Here is a 25,859-nt window from a genome sequence, read left to right on the forward strand (position 1 = left end):
TACGTTTTAATTATGAGCTGTACTCCATTAATCAGTTCTATTTTTTCTTCAGTAAACAATTCACTTTAATATCAATGATTCTTAAAGTGTGGGACGCAGGCTTACTTTTGAAATACAATTAAAAATACATTATTTGGATGACTGAAAATATCTTCTCAAGTTACAGTTTAGTTGTCTTTGACTTGAAGGTACAATACATTTATTCTTTACGAATTGTTTGTTTTTAAACATATACTTAGGTACACCCTTTATTAAATGTATTTGAGACACTTTTCATTTGAATTATTTCAAACGTCCCTTTTTTTTTTTTGTTATTTCCTGTAGCGCTGCTCAAACTGTGCATAATATAACCGTGATCGTCCAGGGCATACGAGTGGTTTGCCTTTTCGCTGTAATTCAGTCTCTCGTCATGACGCTAATCTGATGGATGCGTCGATGCTGAAATATGGAATTTTAACCATACTGTACTCTACTGTCTGGCCTTGAATCATTTTTTTTCCTTCTCACAAACATGCTTGTGACCACTCTATCAATTGCTAAGAAACACATCAGTGAGTGCAATCGCAAAGCCTTTTTAGCCAGCAGTCACATATCATTCTCAGTTCCCGATCTCTCACAAGAAAAAAAACAATTTTATTTCTCTTAAAAAAACCTTCCGCCATTGCTTTCTTTAAGCCTGCGGCTGTGTCAAGCATATCTTCAGAGGGCCTCTCCTTATCATATTTGCTCGCAGCTCTAATACATATCACTGTTTATTAATAGTATGCAATTTTTTTTTTTGTTTGCGGCTATTTATTTTTTTTTTATCTACTAAATAAAGATGTGAGCATGCAAGAGTCCAAGGCGGAAAGGAGATCAGGACTTAGCATTTACTAGCAGTTTGCTAAGACATAATGCCCACAACAAGCCAGCATCTTTGTGTGGGCCGGATTTAGTTCAATGCCACTTAAATATGATATACACTATATCCTTAGCGGACGTCGTTTGCTTTTGCGTGCATCTTTTAAGAAAACTAGATGTGTTGTGTGCTGTTGTGTGAGCGAGGCCGCAAAAGTTGTGATTCTCCCAAAATATTTTTTCCACCCTACCAACACAATTCAGTGCAAAGTTCCTAAATCTCTTGGCACGTATTAAACTCATCACTGTAAATCTGCATAGTGCTGCTTACGGTACACTTTTTGCCTCATGTGTTGTTTCTAAATAGAGGCGCGTTGACACAAAGGCAGGAACAATGGTGAAGTGAAACAATGAGAGCGTCGTGGCGCAGGTTTTTGTTGATGGCGAGACTTTTGGTGCCAAGTGGAGGGTTGCTTTGTGGGAATAAATCAGAACACTTGGGCCTCATTTGAATGCTTGTAAAAACGTATAAGTCAAATATCAATATTGCACAGTGAGGGAGGGGGGGGGGATTCAAAGTAACGCCATTGCTGTCAAACGTCTTGTTGTCGCTCGGACATATCTAAAGAGTCAATGATAGAGTATAGATGATGCGCTCATGACATGCATCGACGTTCCATTCCGTACATGTGTGGCCTGTTACAAAGCAAGGAACCGTATTGGCGTCAAGAACAATTTGAGTCAAAATGGATGACTCACACCTCACTATGAGCTAATAGAACCATGTAAATTCTCCAAACCGATCGCTGATAAAAAGCCAATAATTATGACTTGGATTGAAAATTCTTAGCTTCATGTCTGTAGGTGACTATAGAGAGTGCACAATTTTCCTCTGCTGGTCTCCGTCCATGGCAAAGACTCTTCTGGTGCCTTGATGGCATTGAGCCATTCTCGCTTTGCTCTCCCGCATTTGTTTGGCCTTTCAATTAGAAGGCACTGGGAACAGCTTTCTTTAGTGTAGCCCAGGAAGAAAAAAACCCCCGCATACGTGCACTTGAGGTATTAAATCACAAATACACCCATATGATTTGTTTTCTGCCGTTAGCATGAGTCTCAGCATTGCCTTACTGCGTTTAATGTTTTTATGTCATTCATTTATTGTTTTAACGTGTTCTATAATTAAAGTTGGGTTGAATCCAGAAAAATGCTATTATGAATCAAAATGTACATCGACCAGCTGCATTTTAACCATCTGCACAATTTCATCATATCCAGCACGAGACCTGGATCTCATATTCCTTGTCTGCCCGTGCAGAGGTCATAATGATCAGTTTTAAATGAGAGGCAGTCATCAATCAGATCTTTTTAAAATACTTAAAATGATAAGTGGAAAACAAACACAACAAAATAATTACTTTGGTAAATATTGTACTTTATTATTATTATTATTATTTAATTTTTTTTAGCAAGACGGCGTCTTTCAGCCTTCCCAAACAAGGAAAGATTAATGAAAAAAGCTGTCGCCACAGAGGAACAGAGCAGTTTCTCCGTCTTAGTATTAATTCGGCATCTCAATTACATAACTCCAAATGAATTTGGTGATGTTAACTCTAACGGCAAAATTGAATTAATGTTATCATCATTAGGTAATCAGAGTGTGCCAATTTAGAGAGACAATGAATAAATGGCTTTGGCTGGAATTTGCAGGTCTAAATGAATTCGATGTGCTCTTCTTTTTTCTATGGCAAGTTTTTGTGGCGGGCGCACAATGGCAGGGATTTGAATAAAACGAACGCTATGCTAATCATATTCTCACTGCGACACGTCACTGTGGTTGTTCGTACCATTGTTCTTCTGCTGCAGCATATTTGCAACACGTGTCAATTATGCCAAAGACGGTTAATTTGATGAGTCTAGGGTCTGGCACGCTGCAGATGTGACCAAAGTAAGCTTTCTGTGCAGAACACCGCCCTTTTTTTTTTTTTTTTTGCCCCTGCCATGATCACTCTCTGCCATACCTCATTGTTCAAAAAAATTGTTCATATAGGATGGACTAGTGCTTAGCGTTTACCTCAAAGTTCGTCGGCTTCTGCGGTTTTTGGATCTCATTTTGGCCCTTCTACGCGTGGACTATGCATGTTCCCAAAAGGACTCTTCAGGTATTCTTCTCACATTCCCAAAGCCAACAAGTCATGTTGGATTCATTAAAGACTCTAAATTGTCCGTCGAGGCCCTATTTTCATGCTCAGCGCAAGTCACCACACACACACACACGCACACACACACGCACACACACACACACACACACACACACACACACACACACAGACACACACACCAGTTGTGCCATGATACAGGGATTCTTGTAAAAATGTAATAAAAATAGTCATCATCATAATTATAATCATGCATTCAAATAATTGATTTCAGCAATTATTTGAGGCATGCTGATGTCATATTTATGAATGAAATCCAATGACATGCACCAGAAATCAGCGGCCTGCAGAATCTGTCTGTTCACGCCTGGATCGGATCCGCCAAAATCATGCTCACCACCCGCGTTGCAACTTGGGTCCGGTCTAAAGTCTCGTCTACTTTCTGTCACCAAATTGTCAGCTAACATAAATATTGACATTGTTGTTTCACGTTAAAAAGCTGTTTGATGGCTGCTCTCAATTGAAATGATATCAACTAAATGTTGAGTTTTTATTTCAGATAATGCATTCTCAGCGCCTGACCCCCATCTTCTTAAAGATGCCCTCGGGCACCATTGAGTCAGTAGTCAAGGCTTTGCCGAGATCTTGCTTGCTTGTGGCCTTGTGGCCTGACAACCCCCTGAGGTGTGTCTGCTATTTGTACTGAAAGCTTGGGGGAACACTCGCGGCTCTCTTTTTAAGTGGAGCTGTGGCAACTGACCCCCAAGAGAAGTCCAAAGAGCCTCCAAGACCGTGACAGCTTGGCTCCACTTCATTATCTCCCCGTTTATTCACTGGACTCCGAGCCAGTCTTGTCCTGGATCTTCAAACAGAACCCAAAGAGGCTGACTTGACATTACATTTCCCAATATTGCAATAGAGGGTGCGTTTGTCTGTGTTTCCTGTGTTGTTCTGTATTATTTTGTCATTTTTCTGTTAACTTTTCTTTTGATAGCGGCGCGGACACCCGCAGCGGCTCCTCTTGCTTTTTGTTGAGAGGGAAGAAATTTCACCTGTGCTGTATGTTACACATACAGTACATTTGACAATAAAGCTTATCCAATCCAATCCAATCCAATTTGATCTTACATAACAACAACTTTTCCTTTTACAGGGTTTCTCTATGTGCGGGTCAGTCAAAACCCTTCCTTGGTGCAAAAAAAAAAAAAAAAAAGGTTGGGCACTGTGAACAGCTTTCTTTAGTTTGCCAAGGAAGAAAAAAACATGCACATGAGGTATAAAATTGCAAATACAAACCAAATGGTTTGTTTCCTGCAGTTGACATAATACTCTGCATTGTTTCAGCCTTTTATTGTATCGAACCTATTTAATGTTATTAATTAATGCTTCTTTGTCTTGGTTTTCAGAAGTGTGATTTTTACTTGATGGACAGCACTTTTTATTCAGCTGTGGTTGTCAAAGATTGACCCAAAAAAACCCCAAAACAAACAAACAAACAAACAAAAAAAAAAGCTGTTGCCACAGAGTAACAAAGCACGTTCTCCTTAGTATTCATTCTGTATGCCGATTTTATAACTTCAAATGAATTTGGTGATGTTAACTCCAACGGTGACATTGAATTAATGTTGTCATCATTAATGTAATCAGAGTGTGCCATTTTAGAGAAACAATGAATAAATAGCTTTGGCTGGAATTTGTAGCTCTAAATGAATTCGATGTGGTCTTTTTTTTTCAATGGCGAGTTTTTGTCGCTGCACATAGTGGCAGGGATTTGAATAAAATGAACGCCATACTAATCATATTCTCACTGCGATACGTCAGTGTGCTTGTTCGTACCATTGTTATTCTGCTGCAGCCCATTTGCAAAGTGCGTGTGAAACTGCATGGCGCTTCCTAATAAGGCCAATCATAGGTTGAGCTTGTCTATTGGCTGTTGAGCGTCATTCTCGCTATAATCTCTGTTTCCTATTATAATTTGAAAAGAGGACCCTTCCTCCCTCTTCTCCTACCCCATCCACCAGGCTGTCAAACTTTGTGCTAAGGAGCCGTGGCTTTTCTACTCTAGGCGACAATGGAGTTTATACTCGCAAATGATACCAAACGGATGATCTTGATGTTGTCAGAATCGCTGCTTATATGCACTTTTACATGTTTCATGGCAAACAGGTACCAGGAAAATGATCGTGCTCTCTATGACTGACTTATGGGGCTGGTTATTTATTATCATTATTATTATCAAATTGATTGTGATTGTGATTATGATCATTATGATTATTTTTGCCAGAAGTGTGAAAGCACTTTTTTATGTTTATTAGACTTTATTTTTATTGATTTATTTTTACTGTTCTTTGCCATATTTGCTTTGTAATATTTGGTTCGTTTGCCTTTTACAGTAGATTAAAAGTAGCAAAACTTTTTAATTTCTAATCTCTATTTTCAAAATAAATTTACAATTGTATTAATTCTTGGGCGATATGCATATTTCTCCACTCTGTTTCAAATTCATTGCTACATTCATTTTGGCCATGTATTTATTCAACCATACATTGCTTTGTCATTAGCCCTAAACGTTTTATTTCAATTTTACACTGCATTAAACTTTCTAACATTTAACCAAAAGTCAGATGATGAGCAAAAAAGGACTGAGGACAGAGCCTTGAGGAACACTAGTTCAAGCGTGGAATGGCTGGAATTTAAAGCAGTCTTGGGATGTATCTGAGACTCCAGTCAGGCTCTAAATGAGAATGACATAGTGGATGAAGCAAATGTAAAATAATTTACATACCGTCCATCAATTATCACCTCAGTTGAATTCCTTGCTCATTTTTTTTTTTTTTGTATTGTAAATGAAGAATGACAGCACAAAGTAACCGTGAATGTGAATGATTTTGAACAGGCAGTCGAATGGATGAAGTGTCGGATGTGGAGTCGGAGCCCGACCTCCCCCTCAAGAGGAAGCAGCGCAGAAGTCGTACCACGTTTACGGCCGAGCAGCTGGAAGAACTGGAGAAGGCCTTCGAAAGAACCCATTACCCTGATATTTACACCAGAGAAGAGCTGGCCCAAATGACTAAACTCACTGAGGCGCGAGTGCAGGTAATACATGTCAACATGTTTAAAAGTCCTTGGCCGAGCATGACCTTGAGCTCCTAGTTGCTCCATGTTCATAATGCTCTACATACTAATTAATTCCATTAATTACATACATCATTAAGACATTGTGCGTCTATACAGTGCGTGCCCTGTGATTGACGGGAAACTCTGCTAACCAATTAACCAAGGCAGAAAAGAACTCAAAATAATTTATGGAAAAAAAACAAAACACGAAAGGTAAAAAAATGGAGGCCACACCAAGAACAACCTCGAGAAGTAAACAGTAGCAAACTTTTTTGGATTTTTTTCGATTGGTTGGGAAATGTGCTGGATGACACTGATCCTGTCCTGTTCTTGAATGTTATTGCGCAGGTGTGGTTCAGCAATCGCAGGGCCAGATGGCGAAAACAAGCAGGAGCCAGTCAGCTCACGGCTTTCAACCATCTGTTGCCTAGCGGATTTCCGCCAACAGGGATGCCAACACTTCCTACATACCAACTGGCAGACTCCAGCTACCCGAGCAATATTTTGTCCCAAGGTAGAGCAGTACTTTTTATCTCTTTTGAATGTATGGCTTGTAAATTGGAGTGAATCGTTAGAGCCTTCCAAGGAAGGGATTGGCTGGACAGTTGAGTGTCCTTACATTCCGAGAACATGTTTTGTCAGGGACGCCCTTATTGGATCACCCATACAGTACAAACGGTGGCTCATACAGAAGAGGGGGGTCAGGGTAGAACGACAGTATAAACTGAGTATGCTAACATTGGAAATAGGCTCTAAGACATTGAAATGTCATTTTCCTGGTGAGAGGTGACTGAAGGGATTGAGCAATACCAATATACTGTAGTTGGGCTCTTGAGCACAAACACCTTCAATGGGGGTTCTTGTTCACCATTGAGGTTAAAATGGAGCAAATGCCTGTACAGTCAGGATGGTGTCGTTTGACTTTCCATAGCTGCAACATTTTGTAAATATTATCTTATTTGAGTTCATCTTGAAATATGATCGTTCTTAAATCCATTCCAAATCCATCAGATCGCTTAACAGTTGTTAGTTTTGATACAAAAATCCTACAATGTTGTGATTTTTATCCTAAAGTGTCCAATCAATTTTTAAGATTTCAAAAAGGTGAGACCCAAGAGACGCAAGATGAGGAAAAAAAAACATTTGTGTGCTTAGTACTCTTACAGTGTGCGATGTACTTGTGACATTGGCAAATTTAATGATGGAAAAAAATATTTGTTTACAATTATATGCAAATATATATATTGCAACCCCCCGCCCCCCAAAAAATGCAGGTAAATCTCTAACATGCATTTGCCAAAACTAAAAAACAAAACAAAAACGTTTTGAATAAAAATGAGAAAAAAAAATCTGCAAATAAGTGACCGCATCTATATGGGCGTCTACCTTAATAGAAGAAACATGTTTAAAATGTCCATTCCCCCGCCCCATTTCCTTTTTTTAATGGGGGAAATTAAGAGGTCACTTACAGTCTGGTTGCGGGCCAACATAATCTGTGAGCAGCGAGTGAAGTTTGTAAATCTAGACGGGGCTAAAATCGAGAATGTGATTGGATTAGTTGTCCGTCGAATCCACTACACCCCACGTGTAGCACTCAAATGGCAAACAGCTACACCTGGAAGAGAAGTCGAACTAGACCAGCTAAAGCACTTTGGTGGGCCATGAGAGATCATCAGGTGTGACACAGGAAATGTAAATAATTACACGAATAACCTGTTGCCATTTGTCCAACCGTATAACAGCTTTGTGTTCATATAAATTTCATATCAAGTCGAGGATTATGATTATTTGTAAAGACATACCTTTTGTGACATTTTTGGCGGTGGTGTTGACTTTGACAGTTCATCAGGAACATAAGTGCAGAAAGTGCATTCACAGGGCGTATTGTGTGAAGACTACTGTATGGCTACGTACTGTTATTTATCTTTTCAGACGGCGGCGGGACAGTTCACCGGCCCCAACCGCTACCCCCCTCCACTATTCACCAGAGTGGTCTACCCAGCAATGACAACAGTTCCACCTATGGTCTAGCTTCGAATCGCCACAGCTTTTCTGGCTACTCCGACACCTTCATGACGTCTGCACCGAGCAGCCACGTCAACCCGGTCAGTGCCGGGCTTTCCCCGCAGGTAAATTTTACATGTCTATTTTTATACTTATGCATGAGGACGGCGGTGTGCATTTTGTCTTTTCTTTTGAACTCGCTACCATTTCAGTGATGTTAGGTCAGGTAAGGCTCAACACGGTCACTTTTTGTTTGGGTCTGTCTCCTAATGCAGATCCTTGCTGCAGACTCCACTGATTCCTGAGGTAATATCCAATTAAAAACCTCAAATGGGATATGCGGTAATTCAGGTCGGCTGTTACGGCAGTGTGACACAACAATTATGATGAGTCATTACCTCAAGCAATCCATTCGCGAAACCTATACACTATTGTCCTATTCTTGTTGTTAACAAAACCCGTGGTTCAAAGTCCCAGCAAAATAAATAAATAAAAGCCGCTCCTCAAAATAAAGAAAGTTGCTCTTCAGATCCAGTGATTGATTTGCAAAACTGCTCAGCAAAGAAAGATAAAATAGTTTGAGCCTTACAAACGTTGCTGCCCCTGGTAAAAAAAAATATTTTGGGTTGTAACTATTAAAAAAAACAAAAACAAAAACCAACAACACGTAAAACACATCAAGCCTGAAAACTTTTCCACAGTGCAAAACAGACCTCCACAAATTCCAGCAATGACTCGAACCAGCCATTTATTTGATTTTCAGTTTTTATCTCATTTTCCCAAAGCTGCCAGACCTACTGTACATTCGTCCAATTTTCGTTGACAAGACAGGGGAGGTGAGGATTTCTGACAAAACAGGGATTTGCTGTTGTTGCGGGGAGTTGGGGGATAACAGAGGTGTCTCTACAGCATGTGTTTAATCGTTTTGTAGGGGCTTAATACTACAAAAAGAACACCACATGTATATCAAGAGACATGGCTCTCTTCATTTGGTAAAATCTCTATCCCTAAAGAACGCGGCCTTGGTTTACACTAGGGATTACCATGCAGGGGATGGGGGGGGGGGGGGGGTGCATTATATACTGTATATTGTCATGGTTATTGGTTCACTTGCGAGTAGCTTTGACTGCTTGCATTACACTTGGCTATTAGGCTCCTTTTGACAATGAAATGCAATGATTTCTCTTTGAGAATGCCACATTTGCTGTTCACCAGTGAAGAATGATTAGAACTGATGTCACGGTATTTAACAATTATTTCACGTAGGAATTCCCAAATGTCAGCATCCAGAATCTCTCATGGATCAATTTATATCGGATTGCACTGTAACTGATCATCAAGCAAGCACACCATTCCTGGCAAAGGGCTTATCGATTCAGATTTATGATCATGAGTTCATGTCTTTTGTGTTCTTTATCATTAGTTTAGGTGACGGCGGTAATACCCAAAGTATTTTATTAGGCAACCGCAATTTGGGAGCCGAGGTGTTGGTGAAATGACTTTGTTTGAGGAGCAACTACTTATTACATTGCTTCAGCTTGTGCAATGCTTAACAAATGGCTATTTGAGGCTTTGTAGAAATTGTTGTTGTTGACAACGCTTACTTTAAAATGTAGATACGCTCTCCTTGATTCAACACTTGACAAAAATCCCTCAAAAAGCCATTGCGGGTTGTCGTCTATGGTATTTCTGACTGCTTTATATGATACGTATTTTAAAAGGCCGCACTACGCTGCTCATGCATGGGCATACATGGAAGCTTATGGCCCGTGAATGAGAGTTTTAGCATGCAAGTCTCATGTGGGAGAAATCAATAACACTCATTCATTTCCATTCCCCGACTATTCATCTGTCAATCGAGTTTACATTGCTCTTCATCCTTTCACCGCGTTCTTAAGCATTTACATGAGACAGTGGCACAGCACTGATTCCTTTTTTTTTTGAATCGCACAGAAGCCATGGAGATCCTGAACACCTGACAGGCAGCACACAATTTTAAACAGCCATATTATATTTGAAATGTACGTCACACTCCACATTTGAACCTCCTCTTCGTATATTCAAAGTGGGGGGAATGGATGTTTGCTTTCATGTGAAGGCTGCTGCCAATTCAAAGCGTCGCAGAGAGGAAAACACTGCAATCCTCAGTGGGTAAACATTTCTTTAAACCTTCGCAATATAATGATTGCTTTCCTTTCACATGAAAAAAAAAAAGAGCTCACATGAATTGGATGGACTCTTTTCTAATCAGGTCACTGAAGGTGACATGATCACTTCCTACAGTGACCCCAAAACGTCAATGCGTTACACAAGAAAAGAAAGGAAGCGCTCATTTCGTCTCCAGTTTGTTGTGAGAAAAAGATTTAGTAGCCTGCACCGGAATGGAGAAGCTCTCTAGCTTGCTATTTGATGTTAGGCAGAGAGAGAGAGAGGGAGAGAGAGAGAGAGAGAGAGAGAGAGAGAGACGGAGACGGAGACGGAGAGGGAGAGGGAGACAGAGAGGGAGAGGGAGAGGGAGAGGGAGAGAGAGAGAGGGCGAGTAATGTTCGAAGAGAGTTGGTTTCAGTGTTGGGGGATCAGAGCTGCTTTGGTTCTGTGGCTGTGTGTCTTTGATCCATATCCCCAGGCCTGCCTGCCTCGCGAGCTCAGGCCTCTGCTCATGTTTCCAGACAACTGTCGGCCTGAGATAAGGTGGGCTGGGGGGATGCGCGGGTGCCTCTTCACACATATTACCCCCTCCCCCAGCATTCTCTCTCGCTCACACACACACACACATATTTATATATAGTAGATGTAAAAATGGCCAAAGCTCCTGTAATTTGATTTTTGTAATGTAAAACAAAGAAAGCATGATTTAAAACTTTTACCAATTAAAAAAACATGCAAAAGTCAACTGAAAGAGGAGAACAAAATAAATATACTGTACTCTCTCTCTCTCTCAAATCCAAATTATCCAAGTTAATTAAATACAAATAAACATCAAATCATCAGTAATGCCAAACCAATTGGCATATATACAGTATATACCGTATGTATATATACTGTATATCTACAGTATATATATGTATATGGGGGGGGGCACCCACCTATTCCACCTGTTGCTGAGCGTAACCCTTAATTCATAATAAGTATTCAAAAAATATTTGAATCAACACAAAAAAAAGAAAGGTTTACGCACATCTGTGTTGAAAAAAAATTTTGTAAAAAAAATTGTTGACCAGTGTAAATAAGAAACAATCCAAATTACTTTTAATATAGGAATAATTATAATAATCAAAATATATAATCAAATGGCATACACTGTACTTAATACTCCAACGAGAAGACTAAATGTTGCAATAAAATTAAAAGATGTGTACCAGTAGTTAACGGTCATATCATCCAGTATGTGTGTAATGTCCATTTATTCCACCGGCAATTTCGGGTACATTTGGTGTTTTGGTCTGAGGGTTTACCAAAATACAAATACAAATCAACAAAAATACAATCTCTATTGGTACACAGCCCACATTTTACAGTGTGTGCTTGGAAGCTGAATGTCAATATTAGTCTCAGCTGCTATTAAAATTTGCGGCATTAAGCCCTTTGGCTGGGCATACTGTCAAGTGGCAGACTCCAATGTCAACCAATCAAAAAGGATGAGCGTATATATTTAGACCATCATACTGGAAGGTTGTGAGATGTCGGCTAAAAAAACGCATGCTGCTTGACTTCGGATAGAAGCTTAGCTGCCGCAAAATAAAAGAATCAGACCGAAAGAATTAAATTTAAGGAAGGTTGATCATGGCTCAATTTCTTTTTTTCCTGACACACGTTTTCAAAAGAAACAACACATTGCCGAGTTCATAATTTAAGTCTTCATAAATCCATATTTTCTCTTTTTTATTTTAATCAGAATTTTAGAGTATCAAACTACACTTCGAGTCTCTGTTCACCTTGGCAGTAGCCAACCATGTGGTCGAATCCAAATATAATTGGGAATGATTCAGTGCTGATAATAGTTTGGTAAATATCGACTGAGTAAGGAATTACAATTTTGGAAATTTGTGACTCTACCATCTTTAGCAGGCTTCTAGACAAATAGATGAATAGAATAGCAGAACCACTGATTGGTCAGCTGGCACTCAGTGTGTACATATATTGTGTGTTATTTTACATATTTTTTAATTGTTTTTGAGACTTGCATGTTGGATAGAGAGAATTAATATTATTTGGTTACACTACAGGCAGAATGGCAGTGTAATTGGGTCAGCACACCACACAGTCAGTTTCAAATATTGTAAATTGTGACTGTGGGTGTGAATGCTTGTTTGTTTATGGCTGCCCTGCGATTGGTTGGCGATAAGTCCAGGGTGTACCCCACATGCCCAGAGTCAGCAAAAAATTATTTTCTTTCTGTAGTGAAACATGGTACATTTGAGAAAAAAAATAGTCAAATTACTGCAGAACTTCAAAACAGGTGGTTGGTCAGCCGTTGTAACCATGAGGCAGGTGTAATCAAGTCATTTTGGTATCAAGTACTGCCTCAAATAAAATAGGCACTTAACAGAATCAGTAAGTTCAAACTCAAATAATCAAGGAAGGACAAAAACATTTGAAGACCTGCGGCATTTACGGTCCGGCTGGTGCACGCCCATTTTCATGTCACAGTTGAGGTGGTAGGACACTTCTACGGAGGATACATCAGAGGTTCCTTCATTTCAGTTAGCCGGTGAAATCCCCTCGAGGCTGGATCCGCCCACCTCAATTAAAATTGAAGACAACTGAGACACTCCTCAAAATGGCGGCGTGAAGACAACCTCAGGGCTACGTTTCAATGTTAGCCAGGAGCTAGGAAATTAAGAGACTTGAGATGAGGTTCTTGACAAAACACAAGTGGCTGTCGGCACCACATAGGATGACACAAGGGCTCACCTGTTTGGTCGTGTGACGTTCGTAAACTGAGCCATGATTGGTCGAGTCTTGAGCAACTGTGATGTCATTTTCGATCAGCAGCAAGTGGCAAAATGGCCACCCCTTGTGGTAGATAAAAATGGATGGGTTTCACTGCCTGAATCACATTCCGCAAAGGCAATAACAATCCGAATACCACGTCTAGACTAGGGGTTCTTTAGAACATATTCTAAAGAAAACGTTTGACTTGTCTTTTAATAACACAGAATTTCATAAACATGACCTTAACACTGTCCACAATTTCGGTTGTACAATTGAGTTGAGTCCACTCATAAGTGGCCATTGAAGTCTCATTTGGGCTCATTGTGATGCACCGACCACATGAGCCTGTGCTTGTGTCTATTTGCAGGTGATGAGCATCCTGAGTAACCCGAGTGGCGTTTCCTCCCAACCCCAACACGACTTCTCTGTGTCGCCGCTCCACAGCATGTTGGAAGCCCCTCCACCTAACGGCGCGTCAGCCCCCGGCAGCCACCGTTCGGTGGAGGCCTCCATTAAGACGGTGGACAGCCTTCCGTCCTCCCAGTCCTACTGCCCCTCAACGTACAGCACCACCAACTACAGCGTGGACCCCACTGTGGCTGCCGTGGGATATCAGTACACTCAGTATGGCCAGAGTAAGTCCTGCTGGTGTCCTGGCTTAGCGTGATAATTGTCGCTTACTGCTCACGCTAAAGCAAGTGTTTGCTGACAGGATCTCAAAGAGCATTATACTTGATCCCTGTAGCATGGATGTGATAATTATTGGTCACATGCGCAGTAGGGCAAGCTACAAGAAAGTCAAATAAAAATCAAAATATCCCCAAAACCTTGACGGGCTGGAAAAAAAAGGCCATGACTTTTTTTTAAATCAGCGTCAAAAATACATTTACATTTTACAGTAAACTCTAAATGGGGTGTCAATAAAGAGCATCCTCGGGGAGGGCTGAATCACATAACATCACACGCTTGCTGCACAAGCAAAATGGTCAATTCACAGCATTGGGAACTTGCAAACTCATTCATTCCTTCATTTTCTGAACCGCTTGATCCTCACTAGGGTCGCGGGGGGTGGGGGGGGGCGGTGCTGGAGCCTATCCCAGCTGTCTTCGGGCAGTAGGCGGGGGACACCCTGAATCGGTTGCCAGCCAATCGCAGGGCACACAGAAACGAACAACCATTCGTGCCCACACTCACACACCTAGGGACAATTTGGAGTGTTCAATCAGTCTGCCATGCATGTTTTTGGAATGTGGGAGGAAAGTACCCGGAGAAAACCCATGCAAGCGCGGGGAGAACATGCAAAGTCCACACAGGAAGGCCGGAGCTGGAATTGAACCCGGTATCTCTGCACTGTGAAGTCAATGTGCTAACCACTCGCCTACCGGGCCGCCCACTTGCAAACTCCTTTCCGCAAATTAATTGCTTATCTTCAACTATAATGTTTTTAAGCTTGTGAGAAGCAAAAATCGCAATCACGGTGAAATTTAATTTCATTGCCCAGCACTACACAATGCTACCTTTGTCTAAATGACTCACTTCAACATAGTTCCTTGGCACCAAGATGCCTCAAGATGGCTGCAAAGCAATACTTTGTACTTTCATTGTGTGCGAGTGAACAACAAGGGTTTCCACGGCACACCTTTGATTTGTTTGCAAAATATAGAAGTGGCTATATAGTACAGGGCTCGATAGTCATTACAGGTGCTGAAAAATGGCAGTCATTTGGAGCAGCTGTTAACAATCACTTGCAGGCGGAGCCTCATAGAATGTCATCGGTTCACCCATTAGTCACTTGATTTTGCTCTATATTTGCAGCGGATTCAAAAAAGGTGCTTTTAAAGTGATGCCACTTTGATTGATACGATCCTTTCAGGGATGCAAAGGTTTTGGCTGAGGCCTTCCATTGACCCCCACTTCCTCTTCCTGCAAAACTAACTTTACTTCTGGCATTTCACTCTTGCTCTAATTCAAAAAAAGCACCCGACAGATTAAAGAACATACGCCACTGTCAAAATAGCTGCGGTGTGTGCGCGCGCGCATGTTTGTGTGTCGCTCGATAGGCTCCACCTTGGACACAGAGGAGTCTCGGTGTGACTGCTCAGCAGGGGTTTAAGGTGTAAATCTGTCTGACGGGGGGGGGGGAGGAAAGCTTCACATGGAAGGCCTCACTAAACCGTAGAGGTTCCCAAAGTGCTCCTGGATGACAGACTTGCCCGCCCATAGATGCTCTTCTTCCTCCTTGTGTGACACTTTCCTTTTTTTGTGTACTCCACGCGCAGAAGCATCCTAACGGACACGCGCTTCTTATCCGCACACAAACACACCACGTCATGTCACGTTGCTGTCAACACCCTTCTCTCTCTCTCTCGTCATTTTAAAAAAGAGGAGCCATCAGCAACTCGACAGGGGCGGAGCCACATGTGAGAAATGTGCTGAGCATTAATGCCGGCTTTGCTTATTATTATGGGCCTTTTGTCAGTCTGTCTGTCTGGCTTGCTGTCTTCTTATCGCTCACTTTGAATCATGTAAACAAAACTAAATGGGCAGGTGCCGCTGAATGTTTGCACACAAAAATCGACCCCACTCACGTTCCAACACGATCAAGCGAATATGTTTATGCCGGTCTGTTTAACACATGCTTCTTTGTCTCTCGCACACAAAGAAATGACCTTCGTGCTGCGATTACATGGATCAACTTCATATTTTGTGTTGAATTAATGAAAGATAATGCTGTGGAAATGTGTGACTTCAATTGGACCGGATATAGAGGGCTCCGTTCTGTTAGCAATTACCCACAATGCACGACCGGCGGCCATATTGGAGGGCTGTTATAAACAAGCCATACACGAATAGACTTCGTGTATGGCTATATGGGTCATTTCACAATTGGAGGACATGTTAGACACCTACATTTTTGAAGAGCAGCACTTTTATCTGATCCTTTTTGAGCTTTAAAGAAAAAAAACCTATAAGTCATGATGTAATTTGATTGGTCCAGCCAGCCATCAATAGCATACTTTTTTATGAGATCTTTTATTTGTCATACTGTATATATTTTGTCCTGTTTGGTGCAAACCTGTTGGAGGTAGTACTCAGGCACCTGCAAAACATATACTGGAGGCTATTTAACAAACATGGCTGAATAAATCCGTTACAATGAAATAAAGACTGGTAAATGTTCTTTTACTGCTAATTCAATTAAATATTATTCGAATGACAGTAACAGGCTTTTGCTCAAGGGTGAATGCTAGCTGCATTAGCAGCTAACTCATTGTTTGGGGCAAACGTTTTGGAGATACTCAGGCAACTGAAAAACATATACCATATTAAAAATATACATATTACTGAATAAATCCTTTACAGTGACATGAAGAGTGTGAAATGTTATTTTTCTCCTAATTCATTTTTGAGAAACAGAGATATGTTTTCTCTTGTCCTCTCCAGCTGCTATGAATTGTCTGGCCAAAAACGTGGGCCTGTCCAGCCAGCGCAGGGTGAAGCTGTCCGACCACTCGGGTGTTTTGGGACTGCTGCAGGTGGAGACTGGTCAGGCGTACTAGTCCTAACATCATGACACCGGCAGTGCGATCACCTTCGGTTGTTCCATTTTGTGAAGAGGAAAAAAAGTGAGCTAAACATGCAAATTATTTGGTTTGATGTGAGGCTATTTTGGTTGATAATTTCAGGTATCATCTTAAATCATTTCCAAGGGGAACATTCCAGCTAATTATTACTAGTCCGTATATTTTACGACATGTTTTAAGTTTTTCCATGGAGTCATAGCTGCATTTCTAAATGGGTGAAGAGTGGCTGAAAAGAATTGGAAGACTTTTGAAATGGTCAAATTTGTGCAAAAGGTCCCAGCAATTGCAATGATGTGTTTCAAAACATTTGGGGACTTTGAAAAATATTCATCTATTTTGTTTTACCTTTTCGTTTTGACAATCTTTAGATCGCTAAATATTAGTCGAATAATTTGTGTCATATTATTGTAAAAAATGTATATCTTTGTAATATATTGTTATTAAGAAATTTCAAATCAGGTCAAAATAATTTTTTAATGTGTTTGTATGTGAGATTCATCAAATGTAGTTGGAGGCAAGACATTCAAGATTTTCCATTTTGGACATTATTTCATTCTCACTAAATAAAAGGCAGATCAAATTTGGATTATGATTATAATTATTCATATTATTGTGGTCAAATCCACAGTGGATTTTCTCAAGTGTGTCCTTTTTTTTTTTAATTCATCCTCAAATTCTTTCTTCACTGTTGACATGGACACATTTGTGTGGATCAAACAAGACTTCAATTGCCTTCTGTAACTATGCTCACCTTCGATTATTTAATAAAACAGAATTTGATTAAATATGTGAATGCTTATTTGTCTATATGCAACATGCAATTGGCTTACGACCAGTTCAGGGTGCACCCATTTCATACTTAAAAAAAAAAAAAAAAGAACCTTTTAATATTCCTGCTGATATCGTATTGGATTGATATCGGATCGTACTCTAGGCAGCAATATCAGTATCGGAAGTGAAAGAGTTGTATCGGGCCAGTGGAATGGAAAGTTCATTTCCAGAAAAGGGACTTAAGATTCTTGGAATTGTACAGTCTAACACCTCCATACGTTTCGTACAACAGACACATGCCCCAGACAGTTGCTTGACTGAGGGCAAAAGTTAGGAGGGGATGGTAGATACGGTCAAGTTCGGGGATTTGGACTTCCATGCACCAAGTCCCCAAAAACATGCCCAGAACAGTCAAATCAAGTCAGTCGCTTAACTGAGTAACAGGACAGGGACAGGAAGGATAGAAATGAATGGTAGCTAACTTCAAGTTCCACGAATTGGATCCAGTAGCACGAAATTGTATGTTGGCATTCCAAATTCCGTACGTGTGGGATTGTAAAACTTTATTTCAATGGATGGATTATTACATGGTGTCGTACTGCCATCTGGTGGCAACATCTGGTGGCAAAAACAAAGCATATGTATTTTTTTTAAAGTGTTTTATTCGTTCAAAAAATGAAATTAAACCTATTGTAAATTATGAAATGAAAATAGTTTTTAAAGCTCCCATGTGTTTTAATTGTTTAATGTGGAAGTTATGTAGGGAAAAAACCCAAAAGCTGTGTCGCCAACGTGGACATTTCCGGTAACCTGGGCGTCTGTGAATAGCGTTTTGCTAAAGTACTTTAATGGATTCTCACCACTCATAGGTGTCCAGGCGCCTTTCAGAAAAGGGTACCCAAGAAACTCGCTTAAGATACCGCTATCAGCTGTAATCAAACCGACTGTTGTACATGAACGGTTCATCAATGGACTTTGCTACAATCTTACCTCATTGTTTCAGGTTCTCACTTCGTCATACACGCACACGAGATGTCATCTTACCAGCTTCTTGTGGCTTTATGGAAGAAATAGCAGAAGCACAGGGTGAACCGAGCAGAGAACCCACATTGTTAAATCAATTCTGTTCTGCTGTAGATTTCCTGGGATTACAAAATGCTTGTGGCTAGGATGGCCAGTTTGTCACTCTGAATGTATTTTCTGATCAGGAAAATGACAACCAAGCTTGGATTTTCAATTTTATCAATATTTGTTTGGGAGAAATCAGGAAATAAGTTCTCGTGTCTCTTTAAATCTGCCTCAAAAAGATGTATAGGGACACACATAAAGCCATTGTAATGAAAATTTGCTATTGACCAATGTAATATATTAGATTTATATAGTGTCCTTCTGCTTTGAAAAAAACCCCCAAAGTAATATGCGACATCGAAATTGTGAAAGTAATGGTTTTTCAAAACTACTCATATAAAAATACGGAATGCAAGGGAACTGAAGTGGAACTCAAGTAAACAAAAAAAAATGTATCTACAATATGTTTTACTGCATGTGCGTCACAGTTGGACCTAACTATGAGGACTTTGTCAAGGGACATATTTTCTGACAAAGGCACTTCACAAAACAACTACTTGGTTGGATAAATTCACATTTGAGTGATAGAGATAGTCCACATACAAAGCTTTTTGAATACAAGCACTTAAAACATTTTTTTCCCATATTGTCTTTTTTTAAAAACAGCTAAGGAGCAGATTCCCAACCCCTCACAACATCCTGATATGTAAAGCATAGCACTTGAATTCTTTATCCATTGACTGCACATTGTTTTCTCAAAATCCGATTATTTTAATGGTAACCATGTTCACTTCCACCATATACTGTTCTTATGACAAATAATATTTAAAACAAGTTGGTGGTAAAAACATGACACATTAACGGAGCGTCCTTCAAACTTCAGCTGAGAGTTACCTAAAAGACAATAATGTATCAAATAAAAACTTAGCACGTTAAAAAGCTTCCGCATTCGGCACAACAAAATGAAGCACTTACTTCCGTTTAGGGTCAGAGATGGAATTTTGAAAACGTTAAATAATTTTAAACACTTGACATTATTTTTTAGAGTAGTCGTAATTATGTCGCTCGTCATTTTGATTTATAAAACACAAAAAGGATTCTGCCGGTGACCTGGATTGGAAAGTAATTGCTTTTGCATTGTTACGGTGAATGTGAAAGCCAAAATGTGCCATGTTATAACATTAATTATGTTATTACGTGACACTTGTCATTTTTAAAATGTGAAACTTATCACATTATAACATGATGATGAACATCTTTTTTTTCTGGTGTGGCAGCAAATGCAGAAAGTAAATATGAAATTCATTTGTGATAATCAGTCCTGTTAGGACAAAATGGTCTTAGACATAGAGGAGGAAAACACACACAAAACTTAAAAAAAAACAACAACACTAACTGCATGGCTACTTAAGTCGGTGCTTTTCCAGAGCATACTGAACACATTAAAAATGGGTTAATGCAACCAATCGGACGTGAAAAAATAAATTATATGGGGGGGGGGGACAAAACAAACAAAAAAAACTCGGTATACTGTATCCCTCACCAGCAGTAACTTGACACCATTGAGGATTTTTCACGTTATCAAAATCAGTGTAAATAAAACAAAAAGCATTTTCTCCCTTGAAGAAAATGAACAGATTTCGATTCAAATGAATGTAAATCTGTATGCATGACCAACTACTTTTGGCTGGCACAGTCCCCAATCCCCTTGCATGCTATACGTCGGGGGTACCAACTCTCCTCTGACCATTGCGCGAAGTGAATCAGTGGGATTTGCTGCAATTCCAGATACGTACACACATTCCAAAACACGGGTATCACATGTGCATGGTCCTTCCAGCTCTTTCTAGTCCCCATCGGGAGGCACAGTTGTATTCCTTCCGTATGCTTGACCTGACGTCTACGACACGCAGTCTTTGACACCACCGGGAGGATCTCCGCTCGTCACCAAATTACAAAGAAGTCTGCGGCGGCCCGCCTGGTAATCCTCCTCATCGACATTGACCAACAGTTTGATAGCCTCGTGGCCCACTGCCTGCTTCAGAGAATCTGTGATGAAAACTCCTTTCAGGGCCTCTAACAACGAGCCGTTGATGTAGTCTCTCCAGAAAGCATCCAGGTAGGTGAGCTCGGAGAACTTGATGTCACAGATGATGGAGCCCAAGTCTCGTGATTTGAGGATGGTGTTGGCCTGGTTGAAGCGCTCAAATTGGCGCTCCACCACCTCTTGCTTGTTGGAAAAGATGTTGCCCTGAAGGGCCGAGTCGTGCTGGCAATATTCGGCACGGACGCGCAGGCGTATATCTGGGGAAGCCGAGAACAAGGGCGGTCAAGATTTCCATGCGGTTAGACATCAAGAAGGTTCAAATGTGGAAAGCTGGCCATGAAGATGACTCTTATTGATACTGCACAAAATGCAACAAGTCACCAGCTTCTCGTATTGTCTTCAATTTTAGATCAGTCACCCCCCCCCCCCAACCCCCTTTTTGCTTCAGCGTTTTTGGCCCGCATTTTTCATATGATAGACTGCATCATTGGAACAACATTCTTGGACTGACAGCTTTGAACTGATTATTCAATTGCCCTCAGTCTTTATAATCCAAAGCAAACAAATATGATGATGTCATACAGTGAGCGGGACAAGTCTGGGAATTCTTGAGATTTCTGGATAAGAAAATGCTCAGAAAATCTGGGTGCATCTTCATCAAAATCACAAGAACAAACAAGCAGTCTATTTAAGATAATAACACACATGATATGTTTTCATATTTGTAATGAAAAGAACATGTCAACATTCACAGGACAGGGAGAGGGAAAAAAAAAGTACCGGTAAGTAAGCCTTTGCATTTAATAACTAGCTGACCCTCCTTTGCCAGTAATGACCCCAACCAAAGGTTTCCTGTGGTTGGAGATCAGAGATGCATCATCCTCGAGATGAATGTCCCATTCATCCATTTAAAGTATAGGTAGCAGCTTCCTAAACCTTCTTCATATCAAGTGCTTTTAAGTAACTTTTGTTGTGAATGAGTGTTTTTGTTAAAAAACACATTCAACTTAAAACCGTGTAAAATGAATAGAAAGGTTTCCTGAGGTTGACAGTTTGGACACTTCATTCATACCACAAGTTTGCTTCTCTCTGAAGTCGGATAACGAATGGCTTCTCTTCCACACGCCGTTTGGTACAGAAGGAGCCGCTTTCATCCGAGATGGCCCAACATAGGGTCCTGTCAGCACATGACATAGGACTTAGGGTTGTGAGGCAGACGTTTTCACCAAACCGTTCTCTTCCACTTTGTCTTGCGGTAATCAAAACAGAACTTGTGCATGCGCACACTCACCAGTCATTCTGCGAGGCGCATTTTCCCTGCTTTTCATGGCTCCTCTGGGTGAAATGTAGCGCACGGACGTCTCTTCCAGGTACTTGTCAACAGGATCTGGGCACACTGAGGACCACACACATTTCATACGAGTGGAATCTGTACATGGAAGATGAAAGCTATAACCCCAACTATCACTCACTATCGCCACATGACCATTAATAGGGGGACAAACGCCAAATTTGGCAACCCAAGTGACTCACTATGCTACCCCAGCCTAGATTCTACCTCATATTTGCTAACATAATCATGACTATAGTCCTGTTTTTCAAAGACACTGAAAGTGCTTCAATTTCTTATTTTAAAAAAAAAGCCATCGAAATAAATCAATTGTTTATACTCCGTTAAAATATTTACTCAGTATGCAATTCAGCTTAATTCATTTCCACAAGTCTGATTCTGTTTGTATGACGTCTTATCCCTTTTTGTACATGATCACTGTTGATTGTTTTGCTGTTATGGATTTCATTGTGCTTTTATTCATGACAGAAACCACTGTTCCTTTTTTTTAACTTCAACATGTTCAATAAATGTACAAAAAAAGACACAGCCTTTAATGTTTTAAAAGTTACTCACACCAACCACCAGTGCACCCAAACAGAGAATACAGTAGAACATGTCACTAGAGCGCAATCTTTGGCAAATACAGAAATGTGTTCCGAAAAAAATCTTAAACATGAACATTACATCATAATACAAACATGTCTGTGTAATGAATCCCTTACTTCCTTGCATAATTTCCCCCATAATGTGATCTTTCTGATCTTCTGGTATGCCACTTACTATATTTTCCAATTCAGTAAACTGCTTCTGTGTGTCACTACGGCCATGTCTGTATGCTAACATGAACCTTTCTTCCTTCAAGCCATTTTTTAAAGTACTGTAGTTTTTCCAAATTAAACCCATGTTCAGTAAATTACAATATGCAAATTATGATTTAGGAATGACAAGAAGACTACTTACCAGCCTGTCGTTTCTTAAGTGTGACGTAAGGCAATAGGTCATGACGAGTGATAATCCTCAGAAGCTGGAGCACGTGTTGAAAGTTGGTCTCATCACAGCGACCCTGGCGCTCCAGTGCCAGCAAGAAATCTCGTCCGCTCCTGATGCCTCCACGCTCGTACTCGTCAATCACATCAACGAACAAAAACGACAGTACTCTAACGTCCCGATGAGTGAGCTGGGCTCCGATTATATCAAACATGCGGTGCAGCGAGTTCAACCCATGCGATTTGTCCACCGCCTCCTCGGGCCAAGGCTCAAAACTCCTCGATCCTTTGGATACGCTGGAGTTGACCAAACAGGCCGAGACGCCGCCAGTGGTTGCCAAAGTGGAGCATCCGGGCCGCCGTGTGAGAGCTCTGTTGTCCAGACGGCCGGCGGTGGCGCCGCTCGGATTTGAGTCAAGATGATGGGCCTGGAGATGAGGCTGGGCTTGTTGAGCTGAGTCATTGTTGGCAACCTGGTGATGAATAGCCCCACCGTGGAGTTGAGGCTGCTGTGATGTCATCTCAGGGACCAAAAGTGCAAGATCAGCAACTGCAAGTCTTGCTGTCTTCCTCTCTGGCTAATGAGCTAGAAAAGGAGCAACACATTCATTCATTGTAGAACAAGTGACGTGGGCATTTCAAATACATAACAGCTCAGGAACAGAAGCATGCTGCAATTGCTTACATTTGCTGGAACTACTCCAAATTCTGTCATTTTACTTACTAGAAAGTACTTTGGAGAGGTTTGTATAGTCAGAACATGGTACAGTTTGGAAAAGTTGAGTAAACAACTAGAATTTCAAGGGATGGGCAAATACCGAAACCCGGTATCGGGACGATATTTTATGGTACAGGTATTGGGTTTTCATGGGAGATCGCCGATAACACTCACCGATACTTAAGGCAAAACAAATCTGACATTGAATAAGACCTCCTCAACAGTAGTTGGCGCTATACTGCGGCAGTTTGACACATCGGTGTATCATCATCTGCATTGAAAAGAAAGGTCTTTGTTCACATCTTTTCATCAGTGTGTTAAATGAAATCTTGACTATCAAAGTTACAAGAGGTATCAGTGCTGATTATAAATATTCAAAGAGTAAATACTTATTAAAACACATTTTATTTTTTTTCAAATGGTAGCTTTGACAACATTGTTTGAAAATCACAATGTACCATCAATGATGGGGACTTTAGGGGACTACCTGGTTGCTGGTGGCCACCTTCGTTGGTGACCGCCACCATCCACACGCACACTCCTTTATACGCTGGCATTTACACTAAAGGACAAATACGATACATATATTTTTGTTGGCAGTCATGGTTGTTAACGGGTCACGTGAGTCCATATCTTGGGTTCAAACTATACGTGAAATTGTTTCAAAGGCCATCATAAAGGACAAACTGAAAGACGATGATGAACTGTTCACCCATGCTTTGCCTGATCAAACTGTCAGACGCGCTATTGTTATTATCGCGTTCTTGGTTCAATGGAGAATGGCATTTGTTCTTCAACACAATAAAATTATGCGGAAATCAGGCAAGGTGGGATAACAAGTCAAAGTGGCTGTGGATCATCTGGACTCACCTATGACGACAACACAAAGCACGTCAATAACCTTTGGAATGACTCGAAGGTTTACGACACAACGGGCCTACCAAATGCAACTTGGATCTCAGACTTAAACTGATCGCGCTACATTGTTCATATCCCTAACTGCCATTATGATCAGAAGCCATGGCGTGATACTAAACAGAAACGTGCGTGCAATCGATTTGGCGAAACGTTAATTTGAAGGAGCTCGGAGTCAGCTGGACGCCGACCCGGCTAAATTACACAATTTCAATTTGACACACAACAAAAATGTGCAGATTGCTCATCCTCGTGACCTGGAGTCTTATTGCTGCAGACGCAAGCTAACAAGAGCCGCACCGTCAACACCGGCGTCAAAACAAACAAACATATTATCAAACAAACAACAATAAATGACCAACAGTCATTTCAAGTCAAAATGATCGCCGCAATTCGTTGTGTTTGACAGCGTGAGTAAACATTACGCTCGTGTGTCAGCCGAGAGGAGTTATCACGCCGTAAATACATGGCGACAGCTAATGCTAAACTAGCGTCATCTGGTGAGACTTCTCCGTGGACAAAAAACGTTCTGATTATCTACAGAATGATGTTTGATTATATACGTTTTAAAACTCTTACTTTGTGGTGGGACAGCGCCTATCGGCGTGTAATAAGACTTCTTTGGCTGTTTTTCGGCCCTTAAACACATACCACTTGAACTTTAGGATAAAATGAAAGTACTTCCTGTTTACAGCGCTGTTCATTTCCTCCCAAGCCGCATTTTTCTTCTTCCTCTCTTTTGAAAAATTCAACTTTATTGAAAGTCAGCACAACAACACAAATTGTTTTCTCTAACCGGCACCGATATTATAGATGTGAATATTAACCGAATGCACAATAACGTACTGAAATACAGCATTACATTTGTAAATAAAAATAAAGACACATAATGAGTTTGAAGCAAACTCACATATCACTCTGTGACTATTATTGTGAATTCTCGCAGTTTCAGTATCCACATATAATAATCATAACAAGATTACAATGTGGCTGCAGTCACGCTAGAGATGGAAAGAAAGTATTTTGTCAAGCTAAACTGCCCATTCTAAATCAAAATGGGCACAGCTACCTACTTCTTACACATAATTTGTTTTATGATCTATACTATCAGTGCCTCATAGATAATAAAACTATGATATAGAGGGAAAATGTCGGTCTGTTTTTTCTTGCCACTTAGTGGAATAACAATAAACTATGTTATTGTTTGCCGCTAAGTGGAATATGCATGAACTACAGTATATTGTTGCTAGGGCAATATACAAAATAGGAACCACATAGGTGGGGCATACTGTAAGTAAGGCATGAGCCAGAAGAAAAATCATTACTTTCCTTTCATTGAAACCAGGGCTCAATGTAGCTAATTGACCTGGGACCTCCAAATTTGTTCT

The 25,859-nt window shown here is 40.6% G+C and overlaps 2 protein-coding genes across 4 annotated transcripts in view; one reads left to right on the top strand and one right to left on the bottom strand.

Moving 5' to 3' along the window:
- Positions 1 to 17,409, top strand: part of LOC147210048 (paired box protein Pax-7-like) — a 29,683-nt gene extending 12,274 nt beyond the window's left edge. For both annotated transcript variants that reach the window (XM_086101253.1, XM_086101262.1), the window contains exons 5-9: positions 5,890 to 6,089; positions 6,459 to 6,624; positions 8,043 to 8,239; positions 13,417 to 13,684; positions 16,494 to 17,409. In XM_086101253.1, coding sequence (XP_085957379.1) covers positions 5,890 to 6,089; positions 6,459 to 6,624; positions 8,043 to 8,239; positions 13,417 to 13,684; positions 16,494 to 16,609 — 947 coding nt within the window. In that variant the 3' untranslated portion in view covers positions 16,610 to 17,409. The remainder of the gene's footprint in view (positions 1 to 5,889; positions 6,090 to 6,458; positions 6,625 to 8,042; positions 8,240 to 13,416; positions 13,685 to 16,493) is intronic.
- Positions 17,410 to 18,582: 1,173 nt separating this feature from the next.
- On the bottom strand, positions 18,583 to 25,165 carry dedd (death effector domain containing). Of its 2 annotated transcripts, none has more exons than XM_086101275.1 (5): positions 25,051 to 25,165; positions 22,813 to 23,424; positions 21,811 to 21,915; positions 21,592 to 21,696; positions 18,583 to 20,776 (listed from the first exon to the last, which is right to left on the bottom strand). In XM_086101275.1, the coding sequence occupies exons 2-5, from the start codon at positions 23,357 to 23,359 to the stop codon at positions 20,373 to 20,375; spliced, it is 1,161 nt and encodes a 386-aa protein (XP_085957401.1). In that variant the 5' UTR covers positions 23,360 to 23,424; positions 25,051 to 25,165; the 3' UTR covers positions 18,583 to 20,372. The 2 variants fall into 2 exon arrangements, with proteins under 2 accessions (XP_085957401.1, XP_085957409.1); XM_086101283.1 differs by lacking the exon at positions 25,051 to 25,165 and adding an exon at positions 23,731 to 23,941.
- Positions 25,166 to 25,859: the final 694 nt, after the last annotated feature.

Source organism: Hippocampus guttulatus, chromosome 1 (genome assembly GCF_054856545.1).
Source record: "Hippocampus guttulatus isolate MCC_2025c chromosome 1, RoL_Hgut_1.0, whole genome shotgun sequence".
Lineage (NCBI taxonomy): Eukaryota > Metazoa > Chordata > Actinopteri > Syngnathiformes > Syngnathidae > Hippocampus > Hippocampus guttulatus.

Excerpts from the sequence above, each read along its gene's own strand:
- dedd (XM_086101275.1), bottom strand. The coding sequence starts at position 23,359 with ATGACATCACAGCAGCCTCAACTCCACGGTGGGGCTATTCATCACCAG. Across the intron at positions 21,697-21,810 it reads TGCGCCTCGCAGAATGACTG|GACCCTATGTTGGGCCATCT; the intron begins GTGAGTGTGCGC and ends ATGTGCTGACAG. Across the intron at positions 20,777-21,591 it reads CAGAGAGAAGCAAACTTGTG|ATATACGCCTGCGCGTCCGT; the intron begins GTATGAATGAAG and ends CGGCTTCCCCAG.